Below are 26,321 nucleotides of genomic sequence, written 5' to 3'. Positions count from 1 at the left end.
CCCGGTGTCCTGGAAAAACCTTGGACCGTACATCCTGTCTGTCCTTTTTTTTATATGGTTTTGATCGCAGCAGATACCTGACTGCAGAAAAAAAATCCCAGAAAGTAAAAAAATATATATATAATGTGATGATAGTTTGTTGATCTAAAATGACCATAAGATGAGATCAATTTTAATTTTATTAAACAGTGACACTTATAAATTTAGATTTTTATTGATTTCTTAATTATGGGAAAACTTTTGTAATGTAGTATAATTAAGGAAAAAAAAAGAATGAAAATGGCCAAGGACTACTGGACAACTAGATATATACTGCACATTTAAAGGACATTCATAGCCGCTAGCTCTCATTTGGTAACTATTATAAGCAATAGCCTCATTCCTACTTCTATGGGGCTAATCTAAATGAGTAATTGTCCTAATGAACTAAGAAAAACTGAGTCAGCCACTGTCTGTATGTATATGCATGTGCACGTGTGCCTGTGTGTATGGGTGCGTGCATGTGTGTGTGCATGTGCATGCACACACGTTTGTACCTACACGGGCACATACAAATGTGTGTGTGTGTGTGTGTGTCTCCTGCCATACCAAGGCTGCGGCTGATGTGCAGAGTTGGGGAGATGACCATGAATAATGCCTGGCTGAGGTGTTGGAGTGCGCTGAATATAAACACTGCAACTAGCTGCAGTTTCTTGATAGATCTACTGCCAATCCCCTCAAGCATAGACACGGGCCTCTTAGAGTTTATGAGTGTGCACCCACACGCACACATGAATGCATGCATGTGCATACATAAACACCTACAACACCGACACATAGTGGCTTGCCCATATGTATGAGCACTCTCTCATTCCCTCTATCTCTATCGCGCGCACACACACACACACACACACACACACACAATGGCACACATGTACGTGCACACACATACACGCTCTCTCGCTCTCTCTCTCTCTGTCTGTCTGTGTGTCTCTCTCTCCTCTCATTCCCATCTCTCCATCTCTCTGTCACATACTTGTACAGCTATGGGCAAGGGTCAAAGGCTCACTGACTGATCTTATTTTCCAGCTCGGAGAACTTGAGCGGAATACATTTGCGTTATTCATGCTGAGGGGGAGTGGGCTCTTCTTGTGTATGTGCGAGGGGGAGAAGGAGAGAGAAAATCTATGAAGAGAGTATAAATGAGTTTTCAGTATGTGTGTATGTGTGTGTGTGTGTGTGTGTGTGTGTGTGTGTGTGTGTGTGTGTATTGGTTATGTGTTACTTGCACCAGTGTAAACATACATACATATGCAGGTGATGTGCTTTTTGCAGGTGATATGCACCCAAAGAAACAAATTGTCAATAAATTATCAACTACCGTACACACACGGATAGATGTGTGTGAAGGTGAGAGTGTGCGCATGTGTGGGAAGTGGATGAGCGGCTTGGGGCCTGAAAAGAAAGAGAGGAGATGAGAGGTCAGTTGTGAGACTGCCTTGATTTCCATCCTATTTCCACATGCTGGGCCCCGCTCCTCCCATAAACAGCAACACTCTGCAGCAGCTCTTGCAGCCCACATGCACACACACACACATACACACACACACACACACACACACACACAGTTCAGGACACATGTGACTCAATTAAACTTTTAAACGCCAGAGCTGTAAAGCAAATTGCTGGGACTCAACTGGGCCGTGTAGAACGGAGGTCCCAGGATGGAGTTACATGGAGAGACGGCTGTGGGTCAGGTCCACAGAGCTGGGCTCATTTCCACTCCGTACCCGCCTCAGCTCAGCCCAGGGATCGAGGCTGTTCAAGCTGACACTGGGCCTGGGATAGAAACATCTGAGCAGGTTGATGGAGGGATGAGAAGACTGAAAGAAAAGGGAGCGATCATACAACAGAGATGGGGGAGAGCGGGGAAGTAAAATAAGCATCTTAATGTGATTATCCTGCTGCTCCAGTTTCTCCCATTCACTCAGAGACAGAGAATATGCATGTTGGTGCCTTAAGTGCCAGAGTTTTATACTCAGTGAGACACACCATTTTAATGTAGGACCAAGAGGCTAAATGAAGGGACGCCACTGCCTTAAGTGATAACAGACACACAAGGGGGGGCAGAAGGCGATAGTAAATGTGCAAGATACAGTACAAATCATTGTTTATGCAGGCTTCAGGGCAGAGAACAGCCATGGTCTAATTGTGAATTCAATGAGATGCAAAGTTTTAATGTCAGTATTTTGCCAGGATGATATATCTTTGTGTTCTACTCATTAAACAATGTTCTGCCTATATATACATGTATATATTTTAAGTTAGTGTTTATTGCTGAAGACATGCCATTTTCCCCTGTAGCATTTCTTACCAGGCAATTTACATTACAATAACCTAACAGATTATAGCCATCTATTATTTCACTAACCAAGCACTAAATAGTGTGTGTATGTGTGTGTGTGTGTGTGTGTGTGGGTGTGTGTATATATACACCCTGGACAGGTTGCCAGTCCATCACAGGGCAGATTCAGTGAGGACAAAACTACCGCAAACCCATTCAATAGCCTGCCCCCTTCCAAAATTAACATGTCCAGCAGCTTCCCGGTGGATCCATTGGTTCGGCCACATTGCTTAATGAATCTTCTGAAGCACAACTTCCTGAATGTACAATTACTTTACAAACTATTGCAAGCATGATTGATAAAATATGATGTATAACTGCAGAGAAACTGGCCAATATTCCAATATGATTGCAGGGGAAACTGACCCAAGAGTGTTTCACTCCACAGTGCATGCTTTCATTAATCATAGTCATCACACCGGTGCCACACGAAGAGGTGACAAAAAAAAAACCTTTATCTGTGATTTGTAGGGTTTTAAAATCACCTGTATCATTATTGGTCGTTCAATTCCCCCACTGGGTGTGTGTGTGTGTGTGTGTGTGTGTGTGTGTGTGTGTGTGTGTGTGTGTGTGTGTGCGTGCGTGCGTGCGTGCGTGTGCGTGTGTGTGCACAATTGTAGGTGTGTGCATTTGTGTGTGTGTGTGTGTGCATTTGTGTGTGTGCAGTTATGTGTGCGCAATTGTGTGTGTGTGTGTGTGTGTGTATGTGCATGCACGTGTGCATGCATTTGTGTGTCTGTATGTTGGAACACCATTGTTGTGTTGGAGCAATTGTTGCCTCGTAGAGCTTAAGTTATAGCATCACTTACCCAGGAAACCCACCACAGCCTACACCACGTGACTCTGTGGACCATTATAGAGTTGTCCCAGTCCCAACCTCGTAATGTGACGGTGTACACACGATAAGTCTCTCTTATTACCTGTCTTTGTACTAATGCAGGCAGGGAGATGCCCAGGGTTGAAGCGGTATAAAACACACAGCTTGGCTTGCAGCTTTATCTCCTTCATTCACATGACGTGACTCGGATTGGACCGTACCAAGCCTCCTTGGTGATGAGAAGGAACTGTAAAGAGGCTGACTTCCCTTTTGAATCCGAATCCTCCTTCTTTTTTTTTCTTCCCTCTCCTCTGTAGCGCCTTTTTTATCCTCCCTGTTTAACTCCCCTTCCTTCAGTGGCTCCAGAGGCTGCTGGGAGCCGCTCAGCGGGGGGATTCTGCTCACACTTGGCAGCTTAAAAATTTAATGAGACTTTTACTTCACACTTCGTCCCCTTCCCTCTATAGCGATGGAGATTCTGCTCACTGATATCCTGACAGGCCTGACTGGGAGAAATGGCAACGGACGCTTAGAATGGTCAGCCATAAGATTAAGACACCCCAAGGAGAAACAACTCGATGGCAAACTCAAAGTCCAAAACCTCCCTGCAAATAGTTTTGTAAGGAGTTTGACACAAAAACACAACAGTCTGCATGAAAGAAAGAAAAGATCTGGGCGTCCAGGAGGCATAGCGGTCTATTCCATTGTCAACCGACACGGGGATCAGTGGTTCGAATCCCCGTGTTACTGCCGGCTTGGTCAGGTGTCCCTACAGACACAGTTGGCCGTGTCTGCGAGTGGGAAGCCGGATGTGGGTATGTGTCCTGGTCGCTGCACTAGTGCCTCCTCTGGTCGGTCGGGGCACCTGTTTGGGTGGAGGGGTAACTGGGGGGAATAGCGTGATCCTCCCACATGTTACGTCCCCCTGGTGAAACTCCTCACTGTCAGGTGAAAAGAAGCAGCTGGCAACTCCACATGTATCGGAGGATGCATGTGGTAGTCTGCAGCCCTCCCCGAATTGGCAGAGGGGGTGGAGCAGTGACCGGGATGGCTCGGAAGGGTGGGGTAATTGGCCGGATACAATTGGGGAGAGAAAAAAAACAGGGAAAAAATTTAAAGAAAAAGAAAGAAAAGATAGGAACAGAAGAGCACAGTAAGGTCAAGACAGACAATTAGAATTGACTAATGCGTCCAGGTGGCATGACGGTCTATTCCATCGCCTACCAACATCGGGATCAGCAGTTCGAATCCCCTTGTTACCGCCGGTTTGGTCAGGCGTCCCTACAGACACAATTGGCTCTGTCTGCGGGTGGGAATCCGGATGTGGGTATGTGTCCTGGTCACTGCACTAGCGCCTCCTCTGGTCGGTCGGGGCGCCTGTTTGGGGGGTAGGGGGAATAGCGTGATCCTCCCACATGCTACGTCCCCCTTGTGAAACTCCTCACTGTCAGGTGAAGAGAAGTGGCTGGCGACTCAGCAGAGGGCGTGGAGCAGCGATCAGAATGGCTTGGAAGAGTGGAGTAATTGGCCGGATACAATTGGGGAGAAGAAAGAACCGACAGGAACAGAAGAGCACAATAAGGTCAAGACAGGGTTGCACAAGCACACCAACGACTAGGCTTTGTATTGCTCTCAGTCACCCAAACAAGTCAGTCCACAATTAAGCACATTTCCATTATGCAAGCAGGCACACTCCTGCAGCCTCGTTGACAGTCGGAAAGGAAGCTGGCTGCAGTTTCAGACAACTTAATACCCTCAGATTATAAATCCCAGCCTTGCACAGAAAGCTGAGAAGCCAGGCAGAAGCATGAAGCTACATGAGTCTCATTACTAAAGCAGTTAGGCCTTTAATAGTTTTTTTTGGGGGGGGGGTGTAATTGGAAGTTAAAATATTCAGTGTGTACTACCGTTGCACCGCTTTGTATTCTGGTCCTGTATGCTGACAGCACTGCCCTATCTTGCACCCACCCAAAAGTTATACCTCGTAATAAAGTTAATGGTGCTGATAGTACAGTGCTGGACAGACACAACAGCACAAAAGTCCTGTTGGTGGGACTTTGCAAAAGTTAAACTTGAAGTGACGGAGGAAATCTATCTTTAATCTTTGGAGTAAATGGGCTGCATTTGATATAGCGCTTTTCTGGCTGCAGCAGACACTCAGAGAACTTTACAATTAATTAATGTCTCACATTCACCCACCCACCCACCCACACACACCCACCCACCCACCCACCCACCCACACACACACACACACACACACACACACACACACACACAAACACTGACGGCAGTGTCAACCATGCAAGGTAACAACAACCAGCTCAGCGGGAGGAGTTAGGGGTTTGGTGTCTTGCTCAGGGACACCTCAGCAATTTTGTGCAAGGAGGAGCCGAGGACTGAACCAGCAATTCTCCATTTTACCGGACGACCTGCTCTACCTCCTGGACCGCTGCCGCCCCAGAATGGAGTGTCTGGATAGAGAGACAGAGAAAAGCAGGAAAGGAAAGGAGAAAGAAAAGAACAACCCTAGTGTAATATGTCACCACCCCCTGTCCCCTTCATTATATAATGATAATTTTCTCTCAATGGCCTGAAATAATGTAGTGCCAGGGGTATGGTGGCATTAGGAACCATGGTAATTAGTCATCCAGCTGGCCAGATTGCAGATGTCAGCCAGCCAGTCAGTGCAACTATTCAGTCGGTCAGTCGACCAACCAACCCAGTCAACTAGCTTGCCAGTCAGTCAGTCAATGAACCAAGTTGTCAGTACGCCAGTTAAGCAGCAAGCAGATGGCCTCTCTCTCTCTCACTCATCCTTCAGACCAGTGATTTAGCTTCTGCAAGCTGCTCAGGAAGACAGGGTGAAGTTGGGAGAGCAACAACTGAACACTGAATTGAACTGAATATCCACGAGAAAGGAAGCGAGTAAAATCTACATTCTTGCAGCTCCTGCCTTTGAAAATTCCTCTGGCAACCTGCGAGTCTCACCTTGGCATAAACGTCGTCCCCGAGCCCAAAGCCTGGCTGCTGAAATGTGGAAATGTATTATGATTGACACATTCCCAAACCCCACAGCGGCCACGGTCCACAGGGAGGAGAGTACCAAAAAGGACAAAAGACAGAATGAAAGGCCAGAAAAAAATGATGCAGCGAGAGAGAGAGAGAGAGAGAGAGAGAGAGAGAGAGAGAGAGAGAGAGAGAGAGACATATGAGGGAGAGTAAAGACAGATGATTGACAAATGGATGGGGGTAGGCTCTTACCCCCGTCAGAGACATCCTCATAGATGTCTGTTATAACTGTTTACCTATAAGCCGGTTCAACCCCTGCCAGGTTTAATCCAGCTCCGACCCGGCCCAGCCAAGCCCCTTCCAGGCCTTTAGCCTTACTAAAAGCTGCGACCCCCAACCCTCAATCCAGGCACCTAACCACTCACTACTATTATTGACAATCTCACATCAATTTCAGGGAGCCTCTTATCGTTCCTGACACACAACCTTTCTCCACTGTCAGATCAGAGTAATATTTCGGCCTTTTATACGGATCGATTGGCCAGTATGGGGGCCAAAGGAGAGGAGAGGTGGAGCGCACGGAAAGGTCAAGTGTAGCGCTAAATCATTTGAAGATTCTTAATGAAGGCTGTGTGACAGACACACCTGCTTGTTTCGTTACTGGGCAGTGGGAGGAGGAAATAGCACTGATGGAGGGAGAAGAGGAGGGGCGAGAAAGAGAGAATGAAAAGGAAAGATGAGAGGGTGAGAGGAAAGGGGCTGAAAAGAAAAAACATTTTTTTTCCGCTTTTAAGGAACACCTTCACCAAGGGCAATAGGTGCTTACTGGTACCCATGCCAACCGTAGCCCCCGTTTCCAATAATTATACATTGCAGGTCTTTCAACCTTTACCGTGAGTGGGAGCACCAAGGTCTGCTGTATGTACGGCAGCTGCAAAGCGCTGCAGGAAAATATAAAGTATTGTCATGCACAGCAAGTCTGCTTTTGCCCTGAGTGACTTTGTATGTATGTTAAACATTGATCGAAGGGTTTTTTTTTGTATGTGTGTTTTGTTTTTTTGTTTTTTGGATCCACCTAGAAAACAATTCACTCATGAATAGCGTCCCTTTTTTCTTCTTCTTCTTCTTTTTTTGAGTTCGCACATTTTTCCGTTCACTTCATGTTTATGTATGCCAACCCCCCCCCCAAAAAAAGTAAGGAGCGCAGAGTCTTGTCAATAAGACAAATGTGCAATCATGTTGTATCTGGGATGCCGTACAGTTCTGAGGGTGAGGCTCGACGAGAGGAGTGCGATAAATTTTGACGTTAACAACAGCCCTCGTTGCCAATGAACACGGCATACTAAATAATCAGACCCAGCGGTCAATAACATTCTTAACGCGCTTGTTTTTGGTCTCGATCTCTAAACATGCTGCTGATGCATCCTGGTGGTCCCGCCAGAGACAATGGGTTGCTTTAGATCACGTCAGGAATTGAGAATCAAGGCCCGCTGCTTATTCATCATAAAATAAACAAGCTTTGTGATCTTGCAGAGATGGACATGTATGCAGATGACTTCTTGATACCGGCGGTAAACTTTGTCGGTCACAGATTGTGTACAGTACATTTTGCATCACGGCAGCTAGCTTGCTGACTGGAGGGCTTGCGATGGTACCAAGGGTGCATGCAGCAGCAGAGGAGGGTTAAGTGTTCGTGCCCTCTCATCCTCAGAGCAACTCTGGTTCTCTCTCTCCCCCTCCCTCCCCCCAGGGCGCTTCATCCAGCTTGGTGGTCAAATTTGCCGACACAGACAAGGAGCGCACCATCAGACGCATGCAGCAGATGGTGGGGCAGTTTGGCATCTTCAACCCGGCCATCGCCCTTCCTTTCAGCACCTACAGCTCCTACGCACACGCGGTGAGTGGGATTAAACATATGTGGTGCAAAGACGCATGTAGAGCAAACACACACACACACAAACACACACACACAAACACACATGCAGATATGCATGTATTTCAGCACCCAAGGCATATTTGGCACACACTGCAGCATTCCATCATTCACTTATATAGTAAACATACATGTAACACACGTGGGCATCAACACTTGTATCTATGCAACTCGGCTCCTTACAGGATTTCCTCCCACACGCAAACAAATTGAGATCATGCCTTTGTTTGCATGCTACTTGTTCATGTACTTCGGTCTGTTCAGCCATACATGCATGCATACATGCATATGTGAACGTCTCAAACTTCATTATGCAACCTTGGTCCCCCGCAAGAACTTGGGGGACTGTTTTCAGCAGCCGGCAGGTTTGATTTTGTTCTGACTGAAGCACCTCCTTCTTGAATTGAGCAATCATGGGTCAATTTGTCAAGCAACCCCCCCGTTTGTAGCCCTCCCCCCTTTACCGAGCAGAGAGAGCACCGACTAGTGTTTGAATTTAAATTATTTACCTAACAAACCAATTAGCCATGCCGCAGCAACACAAAGCCGATTGGGTAAAATAATACGTTGGATCCTTCCTTGACAAACTTCACGAGTTCCAGCATGCTAGAATATAAATCAGCAGCGCCTAACCTCCCTGTGCTCCTCTCTCTAAATAGCAGTGCCGTGCCATCACTCCCACCCTTTCACTACCCTCAGCACAAAGGAACACACACACAGATAGATAGATAGATAGATAGATAGATAGATAGATAGATAGATAGATAGATAGATAGATAGATAGATAGATAGATAGATAGATAGATGGGCAGGCAGGTGGATAGATAGATAGATGGGCGGATGGATGGATGGATGGAGGGACAGGCAGGCGGACAGACAGACGGATAGATAGATAGAGACCGAGTTATACATTATTATATTAGCCTTAACCCACCAACTTCCCTCTCCCCTTCCACCCTCCATCGCTCATAGTTCCCCCCGGGCATGAAACTGTGCACACACAGTAGACCCCCGGCTCTTTGATGAGTTCACTCTGCCTCTACACCTCCTTGCTACCCCCTCACAGTACGTGCCCCCCTCCCCTCTCTGTTGCCATTCTCCCCGACCCTTTCCCTCTCCCTTCCGCTGTCCCTCTCTCTGGGCCCCAGAACTGCTCCAGGGGCCACAGATGACTCAGAATATTCCATAGGCAGCTTTTATACACACACACACACACACACACACACACACACACAGAAATACAAATGCAGTATTTATACACACACCAGGCACTTGAAGTGGGGGCTGAAATTACCTTAAGAAATGGTTTCCAACCAATAGTGAGATAAAACCTGGGCCTTTGTCACAGCACACTGCATAAATACACACAAACAGAAACACCATATTTATTTGCAGAGGATCCATTTATTTATTTACTCATTTGCTTGTAAAAGGTATATATTTTGCGCTTTCTAAATGCCAGGATTAATTGCAGACGTTGTTCAGGTTTCGGGGGCTTATCCATTTCCCTCATTTTCATATCACAGCCATGGGGCCCAGTGTGAAATGTGCAAATTGACCATCCCGAAGTAATTGCGAGGCCATCTTTTGTGCTCTCTCCAGTAAAACTCCCGCCTTCATTACCATTCATGAAATGCGGCCCTTCCTCGGGAAATGTGGAGAAATGCAAATGTTTAGGGGGCGGCAGAGGCATTGGCGGTCTGCGGGGAGATCATTGTGCCCTGCTCAGGTTGGCCATGACTCTTTTTTACTGTGGCAGAGACCCATGTTGAGTCATACGGACACACACGAGTGTGTACATACACTTGGACTCATACACACTGTCCCCCCCCCAACCCTCTGTGTCTCGCTCACTGTCGCTCACACGTGCACGTGCACACACACACACAAACATGCACAAATAATATGACGATGAGTAGGATGATGCCAATAAATTGACTCGTGGAAGAAAGTGAGGTATCTAACAAGGGCACAATGGATACTTTACCATTAGAGAAATTCAATTACCTTTAAATCTAAAGGAGAATTTGCAAGTAATGTGGTTTCTCGACACAAAGATTATACAGCGTGAGTGATGGTAGTGAAGGTGAAATTCTCCTTGTATTAGTATTATGAATCACAGAGACGAGACGGTGGATGCCTTGTGCCCGCCTCATAATGAATTCAGCGGAATAAAGAAAGTCTTGTAGAGAAATTCGGAGGCAAGGCAACCTTGGAGATAAACTCAACCCCAACTTATGATAAAGTAATAAATGCACAGTGAGCAATAATGGATTATCAGGGAGGGTTTATCTTGTTTTTTTTTCTTTTCTTTTTTGTTTTAATATCTGACTAAAGAATTATCTAATGAATCTAAGGACCGGTTCCAGATGAGATACGATAATACAGAGACGTAAGAGATATTAGCTATCTTTAGTGCTGATGTCCAGTCTGCAGCAGGCTTTCTGAAGGCATCCGTTGGCGTTGGCAGCGTGCACGCTCTGTGCAGCCTTGGTCCCCCTGTAGCCGCTGGGAATGTGCTGAAACGAGGCGATGCTTTGAATGTGTCTTTACGGCAAGATAAACTACATATATTCCCCCAAGACGGGGGGAAAAAAACCTGCGGTGACAGAAAAAGAACTTTATCTCCAAAGACACACTATGTACTCGCCTACTCTCCATATACATTGGCCAAGAGGAGAGGATGGGGCACAGTATAGAATACAGACATGGGGAGGGATGGTGTGTGTGTGTGTGTGTGTGTGTGTATATATATATATATATATATATATATATAGCTGTACCCACAGTACAGTAAATGGTAAATTCAAAGAGCTACCTCTCCACTACAGCAGTGGATAGGATTATAGACTTGAGCTGACAGCCAGTAAATTGGATTTTAGTCAAACCAGGAGAAGGAGGGGGCTACGAACACAAATTGGAGGGGTACAACACTGACAACATATGCCAAAAATGAGAAATGTGCCATTTTCAAGATAGACACAGACACTGGTGCGCTCTGACAGGAGACATTCTATTTGCAAAAAGGTGATTTCATAAAACACAAGTGGAGAGGGGGAGCAAGGGATCCCATACCAATGTTTGGGATCGCGTGATAATAGTTCTCCAAAGAATCACTGACTAAACATAATAAACCTGGCTGGGCATTATTTCCTATTGTAGTTCCCTGTCAAGGCACAAATAGCATATTTGTATGCGATGGGATTTGATTTGAGTCACTTTTCTTCTCTCTCATCCAGCACAATGTCTCTCTCATCCAGCAGTGTAGACATGCCTCGGTCTCTTAGGTGGCAGAAATCATGTCGTGTCAGAGCCGAGAGAGGAACTGGAGATTTGAAGGCACCGTGCCCTCTTCTACCCTCCCTAAAAAGAAGCATTAGATTGAGACTGAGATAGATAAATGAGAGGAGAGAAAATGGTTTTAGTTTGCTGCTAATAGTGACAGTGCGTGGGTGGATGGGCGAGGAGGAGGAGGAGGAAGACGACTTGTAGACTCACATTAGCAAACATCTCCCCCTGTTGGACGGATTGGGATTAGAGCGGCGCTAGCTGTTCCCTTGCAACAGGGGCACCAACACGAGAATTTATGGTGAAAGATTGCTGCGTCATTTGGCTATTCTGCTCCAACACTAATCTGCTCCACTACAGCGGCATCCTATGCACACGTGGACACAGGGCTGTGTGTTTGTGCACGTGTATATAGATACAGACAGGGTGCACACACACAAACCAAATTGCATCAGAGATGAAACAAAACCGATTAAAACCTTACTGTGGAAATAAAGCGTCCTAGTGTGTACGTAACAAATGAGGCCCTCGAGCTTAAGGTTTCAGTCTTTTAGTTTGCCTCATTGTCCTAGTCACTTTCCAATTCTCTCTCTCACTCTCTTCCTTTCTCTCTCCCTCTCTCATCCTTTCTCTCGCTCTCACTCTCGCTCTCTCATCCTCTCTCTCTCTTTCTCCCTCTCCCTCTCCCTCTAACGCTCTCTAACACTCTCTCTCCCTCTCTCTCTCTCATCATCTCTCTCTCGCTCTTTCTTCCTCTCTCGCTCCCTCTCACTCGCTCTCCTTCCTCTTTCTCGCTCTCATCCTCTCTCTCTCCTTCTCTCTCGCACTGTCTTCCTTTCTCTCTCTCCCGCGCTCTCACTCTCTCTCTCAATCTCACTCGCTCGCTCTTTCTCCTCTCACTTCTCTTTCCCTCTTCCTCTTTCTTTCTTTCTCTCTCCCGCTCTCTCTCGCTCTCTTCCTTTCTCTCTCTCCCTCTCTCAATTCGATTCAATTCAATTCAATATTTGCTTTATTGGCATGATATACGTTTGTGTACATATTGCCAAAGCATGTAAAACAACAGCACAACAGCAACAATGATTTTAATAACAGCAACAACAACAATGATTATGATATCAAACAACAACAATAGCAATAATAGTTTATGGTTCCACGGCCTAGCTGGCAAGAACACGGCACCAACAACGCCGAGGCTGTTCGCTCGGCCCCAGGGGGCCACACTCATTGAGAATGCGCACACCTACAGCCCGAACCAAAAGCGTCGGCCAGGAGGCATTCACTAAATAATGACGATAGCAAATAACAACCAGTAATAGGTGCCGTCACCCACTGTCACACGTCACTCTCTCTCTCTCTCTCTCTGTCTCTCTGTCTCTCTGCTATCCCTCAGCACCCCCACCTTCCCTGGATGGTTGGGCTATAAGGGGTCACATGTGACAGAGCCGGGAGTCAGCGAGTCACAGAGCAGCGCTACAGAGATAATTGCCATGTGATAAAGAGGTGATTGCCTGCTGGCACCAAGGGAGAATAATGCCATCAGGTTGCAATAAAAAAGCAGATGCCTGACACTAAATGGATGCTGCTGGAGCCCGGGCAACTTTCTTTGCTCCCTTTCATCTCCCACTCCTCTCTATTGTCTCCCTTGTTTCCGCTCGCTTTTCCTATTTGCCCCCTCTCCGTTTCGTTGGAAGAGGTGCCAAGAAAGGGTTGTTTCCGCGACGGCGGCGACTCTGTTTAGCTACGTTCATTTCAGCTCTTTGTCTGCCAGAGACATTTGCTATTTGGTGGATAGCCCACAGAAAATAAAAGAAAAAAGGGAGGATTTTTTTTTTGAATAAGACTGGAATGGAAATTTGAAAAGGGAGAAGAAAGCATATACATATGAAAAGCAAAGTAAAAAAATGACTTTGAATATCTCTGTCAACATAACCGCTCTGCTTTTGATTCCATTTATTTCTTTATATGGGGACCAGTTTGCATTAGCCATTCCATTCCAACATAATTACATGCTTGAGTTTCCAATTTGCTGCATTTTAATTTGGAACGGCGCATCAGTGAATGCCATGTTGTTATCTATGACAATCTGACAGCTGGCATTAAGGGATGCATTATCTAAGCCATGCATTGGAAGAGTTGTTAGTATGTGGAGCTGCTAGTGTTCACTCCCACTCCATTATTACAAGTTCCAGGCCTGCAGCTTGTATGGTGGCTGCGCGGCTCTCAACAAATGGGCTGCAAGCTCATTAGTATCAGCCCTAAGTCCCTGGCGCTCATTGAGTGCGGCAAAGTCTGAGAAGAGGACAAAAAGCCAGTGACTGGGGTGACAGTGTGTTTATCCTTTGATACCGGGGCAGAGAAGACTCCTCCGTCCTGAAGTCCAACCACATTCACATCCTAATAGGGGGGCAGTCACCATCTAACCAAAGTGGTGAAGCCCCTTATTCTGCTCTATCAGTTGCCTAAACCTCTGTTTGTGTGTGTGTGTGTGTGGGGGGGGGGGTTGTTTGTTTGTTTTTTTGTTTGTTTGTTGTTGTTTTTTTGCTTTGTTTTTTTCTGTTGATTTAGTTTAATTTCCCATTTCCTTGCATTCTGCGGTGGCTTGGCCCCCTTAAAGGCTCAATTCATCTTATTTGGAAGCGAATGGATGATCCCCATTTGTCACATTGATAAAATTATGCAAATGACAAAAGAAGTTAATAGATAGCGGTGGCAATGCATGTAGCTAATGGATGAGATGCCAGCAGCGGGCGTTCTACAACGGGACAGTCGCTTTCAGGTTACCTGACAGGGGCATTGAGGGAAAATAATTGGCTCTTCCTTTGCAGGGTCCCCCATGCAAATACAAGCAGAGTGGCATCCTGTGCCTTCACTAGCTCACAGTATCGTCATTAGCATTAGTGCCAGTGGCAGAGGAGTTTGATTTCTGCTCAGCTCAGTTGCGCTCCGTCTCAGGCCACGGCCATGCACATCTCTAATGATACATAGCTATGCAGTATTAAACGGACGTGGAGACGGAGGCAAGAGGTTGGTCCACTTGTGTTTGTATTCCTATACCACACAGCGCTGCATGCCTGATGGGGAACTACACGGACTACAAAAGAATATTGATTCCCCAGATAAACCCACTGGTTCACAAGCAGCAAAAACCATTGTACAGTGATGGATTTTTCTCTGAATTAGGCATTCAGCAGGGAGAGGGAGAATTTAAGCTGAGTGCAGAAACTCTAATAGTCTCTCTCTATCTTTCTCCGTGTGTATGTGTGTGTGTGTGTGTGTGTGTGCGTGCGTGTGCGCGCGCGCATGCACGCTTTGTGTATGAATAAACAATATTCTGTGGAATGTGGGTGGTACAAAATAGTTTCAGCTCTTACTTCATGCTAAACAGAGATGCAGAATGACTGAAAGGTTACTGAGTTCGTCTCTGGTCGTGTCTAGTGAGTGCAAAATGACTACCATCGCTATCTGCTGACTCGTAACATACTGGAGCGAATTCAGGGGGCAGCTGGGAATCCGCCGCAGCTGGGAATCGAACCCGGGTAGCCCAAACCACGGGTGACTGCACTAACCAGTCGACTAAAGGGTCTGACACCTTAGCCAACCGGCTAGCGAGTCTACTCATTCATGCTTATTCCAATACTACTGATATGGACCGAACTGAACTGGTGGCAATGCTTAATTTGAAAATATTTTTACTGAGGAACTGGCTATACTGACTTTTCATTAGACAGCCAAGAAGAAACAGAATAAAATTAGAATTGCGTCCGGGTAACATGGCGGTCTATTCCGTTGCCTACCAACACGGGGATCGCCGGTTCGAATCCCTGTGTTACCTCCGGCTCGGTCGGCCGTCCCTACAGACACAATTGGCCGTGTCTGCGGGTGGGACGCCGGATGTGGGTATGTGTCCTGGTCGCTGCACTAGCGCCTCCTCTGGTCAGTTGGGGTGCCTGTTTGGGGGGTTGAGGGGGAACTGGGGGGAATAGTGTGATCCTCTCATGCGCTACGTCCCGCTGGCGAAACTCCCTCACTGTCAGGTGAAAATAAGCGGCTGGTGACTCCACATGTATTGGAGGAGGCATATGGTAGTCTGCAGCCCTCCCCGGATCGGCAGAGGGGGTGGAGCAGCGACCGGGACAGCTTGGAAGAGTGGGGTAATGGCCCGATACAATTGGGGAGGAAAAGGGAGGGAAAAAGAAGTGATTAATGAATATCATCTTTTTTGCAAACAATGGACTTGGAAAACCCACATCTGTATAGCAACTAAGACTCGTGTTTAATGGCAAATATTGTGGACCATCCAGCTTTAGTCTACATCCCCATTTTAAAATGCCCTTTATTTTGACGTTTTTGGAATCTGGCCCAGAGAAAATGCTGCACACTGAATAATGAAATGATGAAAAATGCAAACTCGGGATGAATGTCATGCTACCAGTCACCAGAATAATTAATTAGAAATGAGCCAAGGAAAGAAGAGGGAGCGTGAGACATCGACAGCTTTCCTTTACAGCCACAGAGGACATGGTGAAGTTTGACAAGTGGGGAGGGAGAATGTAATTCGACTGTGCCACGAACTTTTTTCCATTCCCCCAAACACTGAGATAATGTGCACATGTCAATGCCTTGATTTGTATGAGTCCAGCAGACAGCTATTAAAACATCTCTGCAGCTGGTGACAGGCTCCCTGCTGTGAGGATAGGCTGATGCACTAAACATAGGTTGACAGGCTTCTTTTTTCCCCCCTTTCTTTTATTCCGCTCTACTTTCTCTGTACTTTCCATGCACTATCCATCCATCAACCTCAACATATATCCCTCCCTCCATTCTACCCCGGTTACATTTGCCTCGTCCCCGCTCCTGCTCCCCTTCTCTTGTCTTTGTCTGACTCCTTCTTGACTCACTATATTTTTCATTACCATCTGTCCTCCCCTCACCTCTCTCGTTTCTTCTTTTTTTCCTCCCTTTTTTCCTCCATCTCTTTCTCTACTTTCCACCCTCCCACTTCCTCTCTCATCCTCCCCTCGCATCCTCTGTCCTCCCCCACCTCTCCATGTCCCTCTTCTTTAGCTCATGCAGCAGCAGGCAGCCATCATGGCAGCAAGCCACGGAGGTTATCTCACACCCAGTGTGGCCTTCCCCGCCACACAGATCCACCAGATGGGGGCGCTCAACATCAACGGCCTCCCACCCACCCCCATGACCCCGGTGTCGGGTGAGTTTCATCAAACCCTGGGTGAGCACACAATTTCATTCCCTTTGATTTCTTCTGTGTGTGTGTGTGTGTGTGTGTGTGTGTGTGTGCGCGCGTGTGTGTGTTTGTTTGATAGAGGGAGGCATCTGTGTTTGCATTAATGTCTTACTTTTAGTGTCTGTATGTATGTTTTTGTGTGTGTTTTTGTAAGTGTAGTTCTTAAGGTGTTGAAGGTCTTTTTGTGTTTGTGCTATTGTCTGTGTGTGTGCACATGCGTGTGTGTGTGTGTGTGTGTGTGTGTGTGTGTGTGTGTGTGTGTGTGTGTGTGTGTGTGTGTGTGTGTGTGTGCAAACCGCGCCAAGGCCAAGAGAAAGAGGATATTTAATGCCTGCCTACTGATAATCCAAAATCATCCCACTGGAGAGAAAGACGGGAGAAGAAAAGGGGAAAAATGCATGAAATGGGATTTGCATGTTTATGTGCGTGAGTGAAAACAATATTTGGGGATAGTAAAACAGTAAATAGTATCAATAAGCAAAAAAAAAATATTTGGGGGATAGTAAAAAAGCAAATAGTATCAATAAATTAATAGATGTGATGCTAATTTTCCTCCGCTATTTTGACCTTGGGCTTTGAAGCGCTTGCACATGATCTGCATGAATTTTGGATTGTTTTCCATTACAAACGCTTCCATCATACTATGCAGATACGTTACAGAGGAAAGGGAAGAACTTGGAGATACCTTCCCACTGCATAACATTTCCTTACTCAGCAATACTTCATTTTCCTTTAGACAAAGAAATCTTCAAAATTCTCCACTCAACAAAAGCATGGGCTGAAATAAATAATACAGTATCCTTCATCTTTGTTGGGTTGGTTCGACTCACCTGGTTTGACAACACTGCAGCAGTATCGAGCTAAATTTAAACCAAGTTGGGAGGAAGCCATTGTCAATGCAGCATGGCCTGTTTGTTGATAGTATCTATTACAGATATATCCATTGTAGGAATCCAGCATTTTTTACCAGGTTGCTGCACTATATCAAATTCTTTCTGCACTGTGGCTTCATTGGCGGTGAGGATAAAATCTTGAATTGAAATTCAATTCACCTTTTATTTTCAGCTGCAAGGCTCAAGGATGGGTCTAAACATTCAGAGTATATTGCACAAAGCACAAATTTTATGCAGAAATATGCCTATCAGGGGCATCTGGGTGGCGTGGCAGTCTATTCTGTTGCCTACCAACATGGGGATCGGCGCTTCGAATCCCCTTGTTACCTCCGGCTTGGTCGGGCGTCCCTACAGACACAATTGGCCGTGTCTGCGGGTGGGAAGCCGGATGTGGATATATGTCCTGGTTGCTGCACTAGCGCCTTCTCTGGTCAGTCGGAGCACCTGTTCAGGGGGGAGGTGGAACTGGGGGGAATAGCATGATGCTCCCACATGCTATCGGAGTATGTAGTAGTCTGCAGAACTCCCCGGATCGGCAGAGGGGGTGGAGCAACGACCAGGGTGGCTTGGGAGACTGAGGTAATTGGCCAGATACATCCATCTATCCATCCATTACCCAAGCCGCTTATCCCGATAGGGGTCACAGGATTCTGGAGCCTATACCAGCAGTCATTGGGCGGCAGATGGGGAGACACCCTGGACAGGCCGCCAGTCCATCAAAGGGCCGACACATTCACACCTAGGGACAGTTTAGTATGACCAATTCATCTGACCTACATGTCTTTCGACTGATGCAACTGGGAAGAAAAAGGGTGAAAAATCCCCCCCAAAAATGCCTATCTGATTCTGATTTACTGTATAAAAAACATTTGCAACTGCATGAAAGAGGCACGATCGATGAGTAGGTACTTCTACTACGCAATGGTTACCCATGTACCTGGTTGTGGAAAACAATACCATCAATCTATCCTGAATCGCACCTGTCTCCACGTCAATCACAGAGCCTAACTCAGACACGAAAATACAACGGGATGTTGAAACATGCCAATACACATATGCCGTATGCATCAGCACTGGTTTACAAAGTCGGGCGATATATCTAGAGAGGGGGGTTGTTTGTCACATATTTACACCTAAACAGCCAAATGTGCATTTTGGTTGAGCACAATCAATCAGAGACAGTGATTAAGAACAGAGCTGAGCCTTGCTCACATGCATTCCCTTTTGATGGGATTTTGGGTGGGACAGTGTGGCTGTATAGAACACTGTGTTCAGCATGCATACCTGTATTTTGCAAAACATTCATGATGATGAAAGACAATGCAACCGTATTGCAAGGTCTGTGTGTTTGCATTTGTGTGTGCACACGAGTGGATGTGCACGTGTGCATGTGTGTGTATGTGCGTGCAGGGTTTTGGCTGTCATCCAGGCTGTTTGTGAGTAGAAAATTTATCTCTTGAACTGTAGCCTCCCGAATTTTACAGTCGGTGCTATAATCAAAAGGTAATAGCATTGAATTTTGAATATTGTCAGACATTCTGTCAAAAGCTCAGCCATGTGATGCTACTTTGTAGGAAGCAATGATCCATTTTATTCAGAAACAAAACCATTTTTTGGCAATTATTGAAGGGGAAACCAGAATCGGTGGCATCGCAATATCAATTGGTTGGTAATCACGGTTGCTTATAAATTGAAATTATATCTAAAACGCGTGTCTGTGAGAGTGTGTGTGTTTGTGTGTATGCAAGAGACGGGGAGAAAGTCTTACTGTTTATGTTCAGCGTATGTCTAAAGCCTCTGGGTATTCCTCTGTGCAGACTGCAGATGACTGATTACATTTTATTGTGCAATGTAAGAATCAAGAATCAATCAAGAATCAGGAACAGTGTATTGTTATTTCTATCATGTACTTGCGTACACAAAAGAAATGAAACTTCGTTTCACCCAGCCCACAGCAGTGCAACACAAATGATAAAAGCACACATCCAAAATTTCCAAAAACGACACCACCAAAAACATACAAAAACAGAGAGAACAAAGCAAAAACAACAAAAAACAAAAACACAGACAGTTAACAACACAGTCCATTCAATGCAACACAACCCAAAAACTCCACCGTCCAGGACAACGAATGCCAGCCAGGATGACTGCCAGAACCGCCGGTCTGCATGGGCTAGCAGTTAGCTTAGCCTGCCCCGCTTCCGCGTCCTGTCATACCCTCGGTGCTTCCTCTTCGGGTGCAGCTCCAGGCAGGGGCTGCGGTCCCCGGCCCCACCAGACGCAGCAGACCAGGCTCCCCCAGCCGATCCAATACCAGCTCTCCCAGCCACACACCCTCGACACACCTCCCCGCAATCCACACGACAACACAAACGCACACGCAGACAAAAACACTGCACAGTCAACGTGAGGCGAGGCCGCTGCCAGACCGCCTCAGTGTTTCCTCTCACGTGCAGCTCCGAGCAGGGCTGTGGTCCCTGGGGCCACAGGACGCAGCAGACCAAGCTCCTTCAGCCAATCCAACGCCAGCTCTCCCAGCCATTAAACGAAAGAAGAAAAAAATGAAGATCAAAATAAAAACTTCACATGATGACACAAACTTAGACACAGACGTAGACGTGGACAAAGACCCTAGTTGGTACTGGGTGAAGCCACTGCGAACGTGAGTTCATGCCGCCATAATACATTATTTATCCATGCACAAAAGCATGACTTTTGTGTGTTTCCAAGAACCATCATAATTATGAAATGTTGTTTTTAATACCCCATTGAATCATTCATATATTGGATTGTGGCTCCCAGCTGCAAGTCATCTTGCGACTCCTAGATGTGCAGCGATTTCCTCCATCCTCTTCACACAGGCGGCCGTGACTTATTTAGAGTTCATTGATGAAACACACAACATTACTGGCGAGGCTCTCCATTTAAGCAGGCAGAGGGGCTGTAAACCTATGCAGAGGCTTTGGGGCGCCTGCCATGAATCAGAGCAATAATTCATCGTGTTATCAGAATCTGCTTTCGTGGTCTGGAGGCAGATAGCCTCTCTGCTCTGACACAAGTCTAATTTATGTATTACGTCGTCTCATTTAGCAAATTATAGCTTGACATACAGCATTGTTTGTAAAGCCATCCTGTTTTTACATTTGGCATCAGCGTCGGATATAGATTTGCATCAGAGGTGGAAAGGTTAACGTCGCCTTTTTCTTTGAAAATTATTGCAAACGACTACCACCCTTCCAAATTGCCCGCCCTGCTTTGCGTTTCCATAAAGCGCCAATAGCGCTTCAAAAGATGAAAACACTGCACGATCTGAGGTAAATGCGCAGCATTAACCTCTTATTTTAACGACTGGTCTAACCTCTGCAGCTCCCCCCTGTCGTTACGCCACGGAGAACAACATAAAAACGCTTGTGTGTGACAGGGAACCCAAGTATAAAGAGGCGCAGAGGTTAAGGGTGTTACTCGGAAAACAATGAAACATCCATTTGATCAACAGATGCAGGGCATTTAAGCTTGATGGTGCATAAGCCGTTTGCCAGATGGTTCTGGTGATTAGAGCATGTATCCTTACAATGATGCATGATGATGCTTTTTGAAAATAATGTTCAGCAGGTGTGGTTGCCTGAGTGCTGCAAAGAAATAAAAATTAAACCAAACAAAGGGGGAGGGAGGGGTAAATAGAGGAGAGAGAGAGAGAGCGAGAGAGAAGGAGAGGGGAAGGGATGTGGGTCCCGTCAGGATTAGGGGTGGGGGTACATGCAGTGTCAGTGATGCTTTGTTAGGTCCATCGTGCAAGCTAGAAGTGTGCAATAACAGGCTCTCGGATGTTCTGTTGCCAGGCACTGTCTGTCCTACATTGTCTAAATACGGATAATACAAAACATGCATTCAGCACAGCCAGAGAGCAAACCTGCAAACAAACACACGTTCACATTTACTCGTGTACACACACACACACACATGAACATAAACCAACAAAGAAATTTAATGTACACAGACCTGACATGAATTCACATCTGCATTGGATCCCAGCACACAGCTATGGCCGTGACCTCATATCGGGGTCAGAAACATGATGCAGGACAAAACCACAGTGACTAACGCCACGGGCGAACCTAATGAGCTGTTTGACAGAATGACTGACCCTCTGAGGTCTCCGGCGTACACTGCCTGACTGGTCATACTGACTGACTGATTTACTTCAGGCTCGCTTCGTCTTCATCCTCGCCAAGTGTCTTTCGTGCCAGCAAGGGTCACCTATAGAAGTGCTTGACAAGTTTCTTTGCAAGTGGGCATGTAGTTTGGCTCCGGACTGACAAAAGAAGTAATATTTCTGATGTGCATAACGATACTCTATCTATGGCTTATTGCATCTGAGTGCATTCAAACATGCGGAAAAAAGAGACCGGATCTTGTTAACATTATAAGAGACTCGCTGGCAGTCTATGGTACTATATTCAAAAGCACAAATAGTGTAATTTCGCTGCATATTTCGATTTGCCTTTTACAAAGCTGCCCTTCTCATACTGAGATTCATTATTCACATTGGATGGACCAATATATTCCAGCGGGCTTTTTTTCCTTTGAGTCTAAATGCATCGCATTTTAAATCAGTAAGATGAAAGCATCTGTTTTGAGTGGTTATTTCTTGCTCCAGCAAAATATGGTCCTTGTGCTTGTAATGACTGCACTCTCCAATATGGGTCCTGCACTCCTTGTTGATTTGAATGTATAATTAGCATAATAAATACTTGAGTTGCATATGGAGGCTTCTTCCATCAAGCAATCATCGAAGAGAGTAAATCAACAGTTTTCCTCTCCAAGAGTAGCCTGTCACAATATGATTGTTATTCTGCTTCTAAAGCATAAATACAAGTGATGTGCATACCTACATATACATACATACGTACATACATACATACATACATACATCAGAATCAGAAACATTTTGTCGTTTCATTTCATGCACTTGCGCACATGAAATGAAACAATACATCATTTCGTCCAGCCCACAGCAGTGCAACACAAAGACAAAAACACATATCCAAAAACTACAAGAAAACATATATACAAACTTACACATACATCTAAACTAAAAACAGAAAAAAAAAATCACTGTCCAGAGAACAAATGTCCAGCCAGGATGACTGTTGGAACCGCGGTCTGCATGGGCTAGCAGTTAGCTCAGCCTGCCCCGCTTCTGCGTCCTGTCACACTGCCCTCGCTCGGTGTTTCCTCTTCGGGCACAGCTCCGGTCAGGGCAGTGGTCCTTGGGCCTACAGGATTCAGCAGACCAAGCTCCCCCAGCCGATCCAACGCCAGCTGTCCCAGCCAGATACCTTCAACACACCTCCCCCACTCCACACGTTGACACTAAAAACACAGTCAAGGCTAGGCGAGGCTGCCGCCAGACTGCCCCCGGTGTTATCGGAACTGTCGGTCTGCATGGGCTAGCAGTTAGCTTATACCTGCCCCGCTTCCGTGTCCTTTCAAACCGCCCTTAGTGTTTCCTCTTTGGGCACAGCTCCAGGCAGGGCCGTGGTCCCTGGGCCCACAGGACACAGCAGACCAAGCTCTCCCAGCCGATCCAGCGTTAGCTCTCCCAGCCAGACACCTTTGACACACCTTCCCGCACTCCACATGATGACACTAAAAACACAGTCAAGGCTAGGCGAGGCCACCACCAGACCACCCCCAGTGTTATCAGAACTGCTGCTCTGCATGGGCTAGCAGTTAGCTTAGCCTGCCCTGCTTCTGCGTCCTGTCAGACTGCCCTCGGTGTTACCTCGTCAGGCACAGCTCCAGGCAGGGCCGTGGTCCCTGGGCCCACAGGACGCAGCAGACCAAGCTCTCCCAGCCATCAAACGAAGACAAACTTAGACACAGATGTGGACAAAGACACTGCATGGACAGTAGTGGGTGAGGCCACTGCAAATGTGAATCTGCGCCGCCATCCTCCCACTTACATACATACATACATACATACATACATACATACATGTTGTTTAACATTGGCAGACATAACAGCAATATAAAACTGATAGATATGGTCTAGCTGTATATGATATGTAATCTGCTGACCCATAGCGTCCTATTCACCCATGCTGAGTGGGGAACAACATGGCATTATTATGGGCCAGCACACCAGCATCCACATGTGTATTGGCATGCTTGTGAGTGCATTGTAAACAAGCTATGAATATCATTTTCTGTAACGCAAGGGCTATGTCCGCTGAGCTATAAAATGAAAATGTCTTCTTATTTTCTAGCTCAGGATGGTAGGAAATACTTTCCACTCTCCCTCAGACGACATTTGCAAGATCTGCTCATGTTGGCTGGATATGAACTTCAGTAAACCATTGTATCACCGTGAGGAAGATTAGGGCGATGTAAATTTCTTCCCACAGTGGTCCTTGTTTTGTTGGGCATGCCCTTGCTGCTTCTTCAGTCTTTTCCCAATACCATAATCACATTATATGACACACAACCCAACAATATTTGTAACATAATGACACATAATATGTATTTATATCCCCGTAAATAAATTAGGTGTTGTTATAAGGGTGTAGTTAGTTGTTTGTTTTCAGATCTTTGTCTCCATACAATGTCATTGGTCTCTCACTTCACACTCTGATGTTTCTTTTTTCTTTTTTTGGATTTTCCCCCCCTTTTTGTCCCCAATTGTATTCGTCCAATCACCCCATTCTTCCGAGCTGTCCCGGTCTCTGCTCCACCCCCTCTGCCGATCCGGGGAGGGCTGCACACTACCACATGCCTCCTCCGATACATGTGGAGTCACCAGCCGCTTCTTTTCACCTGACAGTGAGGAGTTTCGCCAGAGGGACGTTAACACGTGGAAGGATCACGCTATCCCCCCAGTTCCCCTCCCCCGAACAGGCGCCCCAACTGACCAGAGGAGGCGCTAGTGCAGCGACCAGGACACATAACCACATCCCGTTTCCTACCCACAGACACGGCCAATTGTGTCAGTAGGGATGCCCGACCAAGCCAGAGGTAACACGGGGATTCGAACCGCCGATCCCCGTGTTGGTAGGCAACAGAATACACTGCTACTGGACTGTGTAGTCACAACGTTCATAAACCACTAACCCAACCTCAGAGTTTTGTCATCTTTTTTCCCTTTTAAAACTTAAACAAAACTAACTGCTGACCCTGAAAAACACACGCACAAACATCCATGCAGCCACAGAGTGGGACAAAGGAAGGGATTTCAAGAAGATACTACTAACCGGCTACTACTCCTACCACCGTTGCTGCTACTACTACTACACACACTCAGACCCATGCACTCCCACAGCACCGCTAAGCCTTGGAAAATGAATTTGCCTGATGATGGAGAGGGAGCATTATCTGGAGGTACAGTAGAGTGTGTGTGGCCCGGGCAGACTAGCTGTCTCTAGTCCTCAGAATAGGAGCGGCGGTCTCCTGGGTCCTGGTAGGAGAATGGGCTGGAGCTGCAGTCTAATTCATCACAGCTCCGCAGGAAACAAGCAATCACAGAGGAGCTTAAAGAAAAAGGGGGAAAAAAGGGAAACCAGTGCAAAAGACACAACAGCTCTCGCCGGACCAAGGCAATTCCCATGGTCACCACAGTTGGCTGCCCGAGTATCAGCCTCTTCATGACTTAAATGCTGAGGCTGGGAATGGAGAGGGAGAAGAGAAGAGCGTTTCAGAGGAGAGGAGAGAAGAGGAGAGAGAAGTGCAGGAGAGGAGAGGAGGGCAGAGTGGTCTTTGGGTGGTTGAATGGTGTGTTGTTGCTCACTGGTGGGAGGTGTCTGCGTCCGATGCGCGACATATTCACCAAAGCATTTGCATAAAACTCTGCACATATTATGTATGTGCTCCATATGATTGTGTACAATATGTGGACCACCTCTAAGGGGAGCTCCTTTTACTAAGACGCCAGATTGTCGGGATGTGCAATGCTGGAGGTGTTTCCGTGACAACCCAGCCTCCCTGTTCAATCAGGGACAGGGTCCTCGAGGAGGCTGTTCTTCAACATGCTGAGATGCTTCGCCACGGAGCAAGCCTTTGAGAGAAAGGCCATCACACAGTCAGATTCTGCTAAAAATGGGTACTTCACGTTCCCGGCATGACTAAAAACAATTTTTCAAAGGAGGGTCCTTTAAAATTCATTGAATGAGAGTGGACGGGAAGCATCCAATTCCAATTCCATTCAGGAAACTTCCTTCACGTGCCTTGCAGATGTACACCGTATATATGTTACGTTATGACCCACATCATTTGTCAAACTGCCGGGTGCTGTTATTTTGTCTTTTTTACGATATATAAAACTAAGAGGCATCTTTGTGTTTTTTGCTACCTGCTCATTCGAGCAAATCTCCCTCTGTAATCTCTCCCTATCTGGTCCGCTTTTTCTTCCCCCAACCCCCCCCAGAAGTTGCATAGTGATTTCATCATCCCGAGCAGTGGGAGCCAGCAGGGTTTCACACAAACACTACCGACAGGCTCATTTTTCACAGGTTGACTTCCCGCCTCTCCTGCAGGATGTGTCACCGCAAATGCCGGATATGTGACAGACTCGTGTCACACCTGTGTCCCTGAATTAGACAGTATATGTAGTGTAGAAAGTGGTCAGCAGAGAGGGAATGCATGTGTGTGTGTGTGTGTGTGTGTGTGTGTGTGTGTGTGTGTGTGTGTGTGTGTGTGTGCAGGCAAGTTCTTAAAGAGACTGCATGTTTGAAGGTGACTGTATGAGTAGAGTCTGTTT

General features: G+C 46.4%; 1 protein-coding gene across 1 annotated transcript in view; it reads left to right on the top strand.

Moving 5' to 3' along the window:
- Positions 1-16,640, top strand: part of LOC130132853 (CUGBP Elav-like family member 5) — a gene marked incomplete at its 3' end in the record, with an annotated part of 45,056 nt that extends 28,416 nt beyond the window's left edge. Inside the window, exons 5-6 of the mRNA XM_056301873.1 lie at positions 7,961-8,107; positions 16,496-16,640. Of these exons, the coding sequence (XP_056157848.1) occupies positions 7,961-8,107; positions 16,496-16,640 (292 nt within the window). The remainder of the gene's footprint in view (positions 1-7,960; positions 8,108-16,495) is intronic.
- Positions 16,641-26,321: the final 9,681 nt, after the last annotated feature.

Source organism: Lampris incognitus, unplaced genomic scaffold, assembly GCF_029633865.1.
Source record: "Lampris incognitus isolate fLamInc1 unplaced genomic scaffold, fLamInc1.hap2 scaffold_189, whole genome shotgun sequence".
NCBI lineage: Eukaryota > Metazoa > Chordata > Actinopteri > Lampriformes > Lampridae > Lampris > Lampris incognitus.
This window is presented reverse-complemented; position numbering and strand designations above follow the sequence as displayed.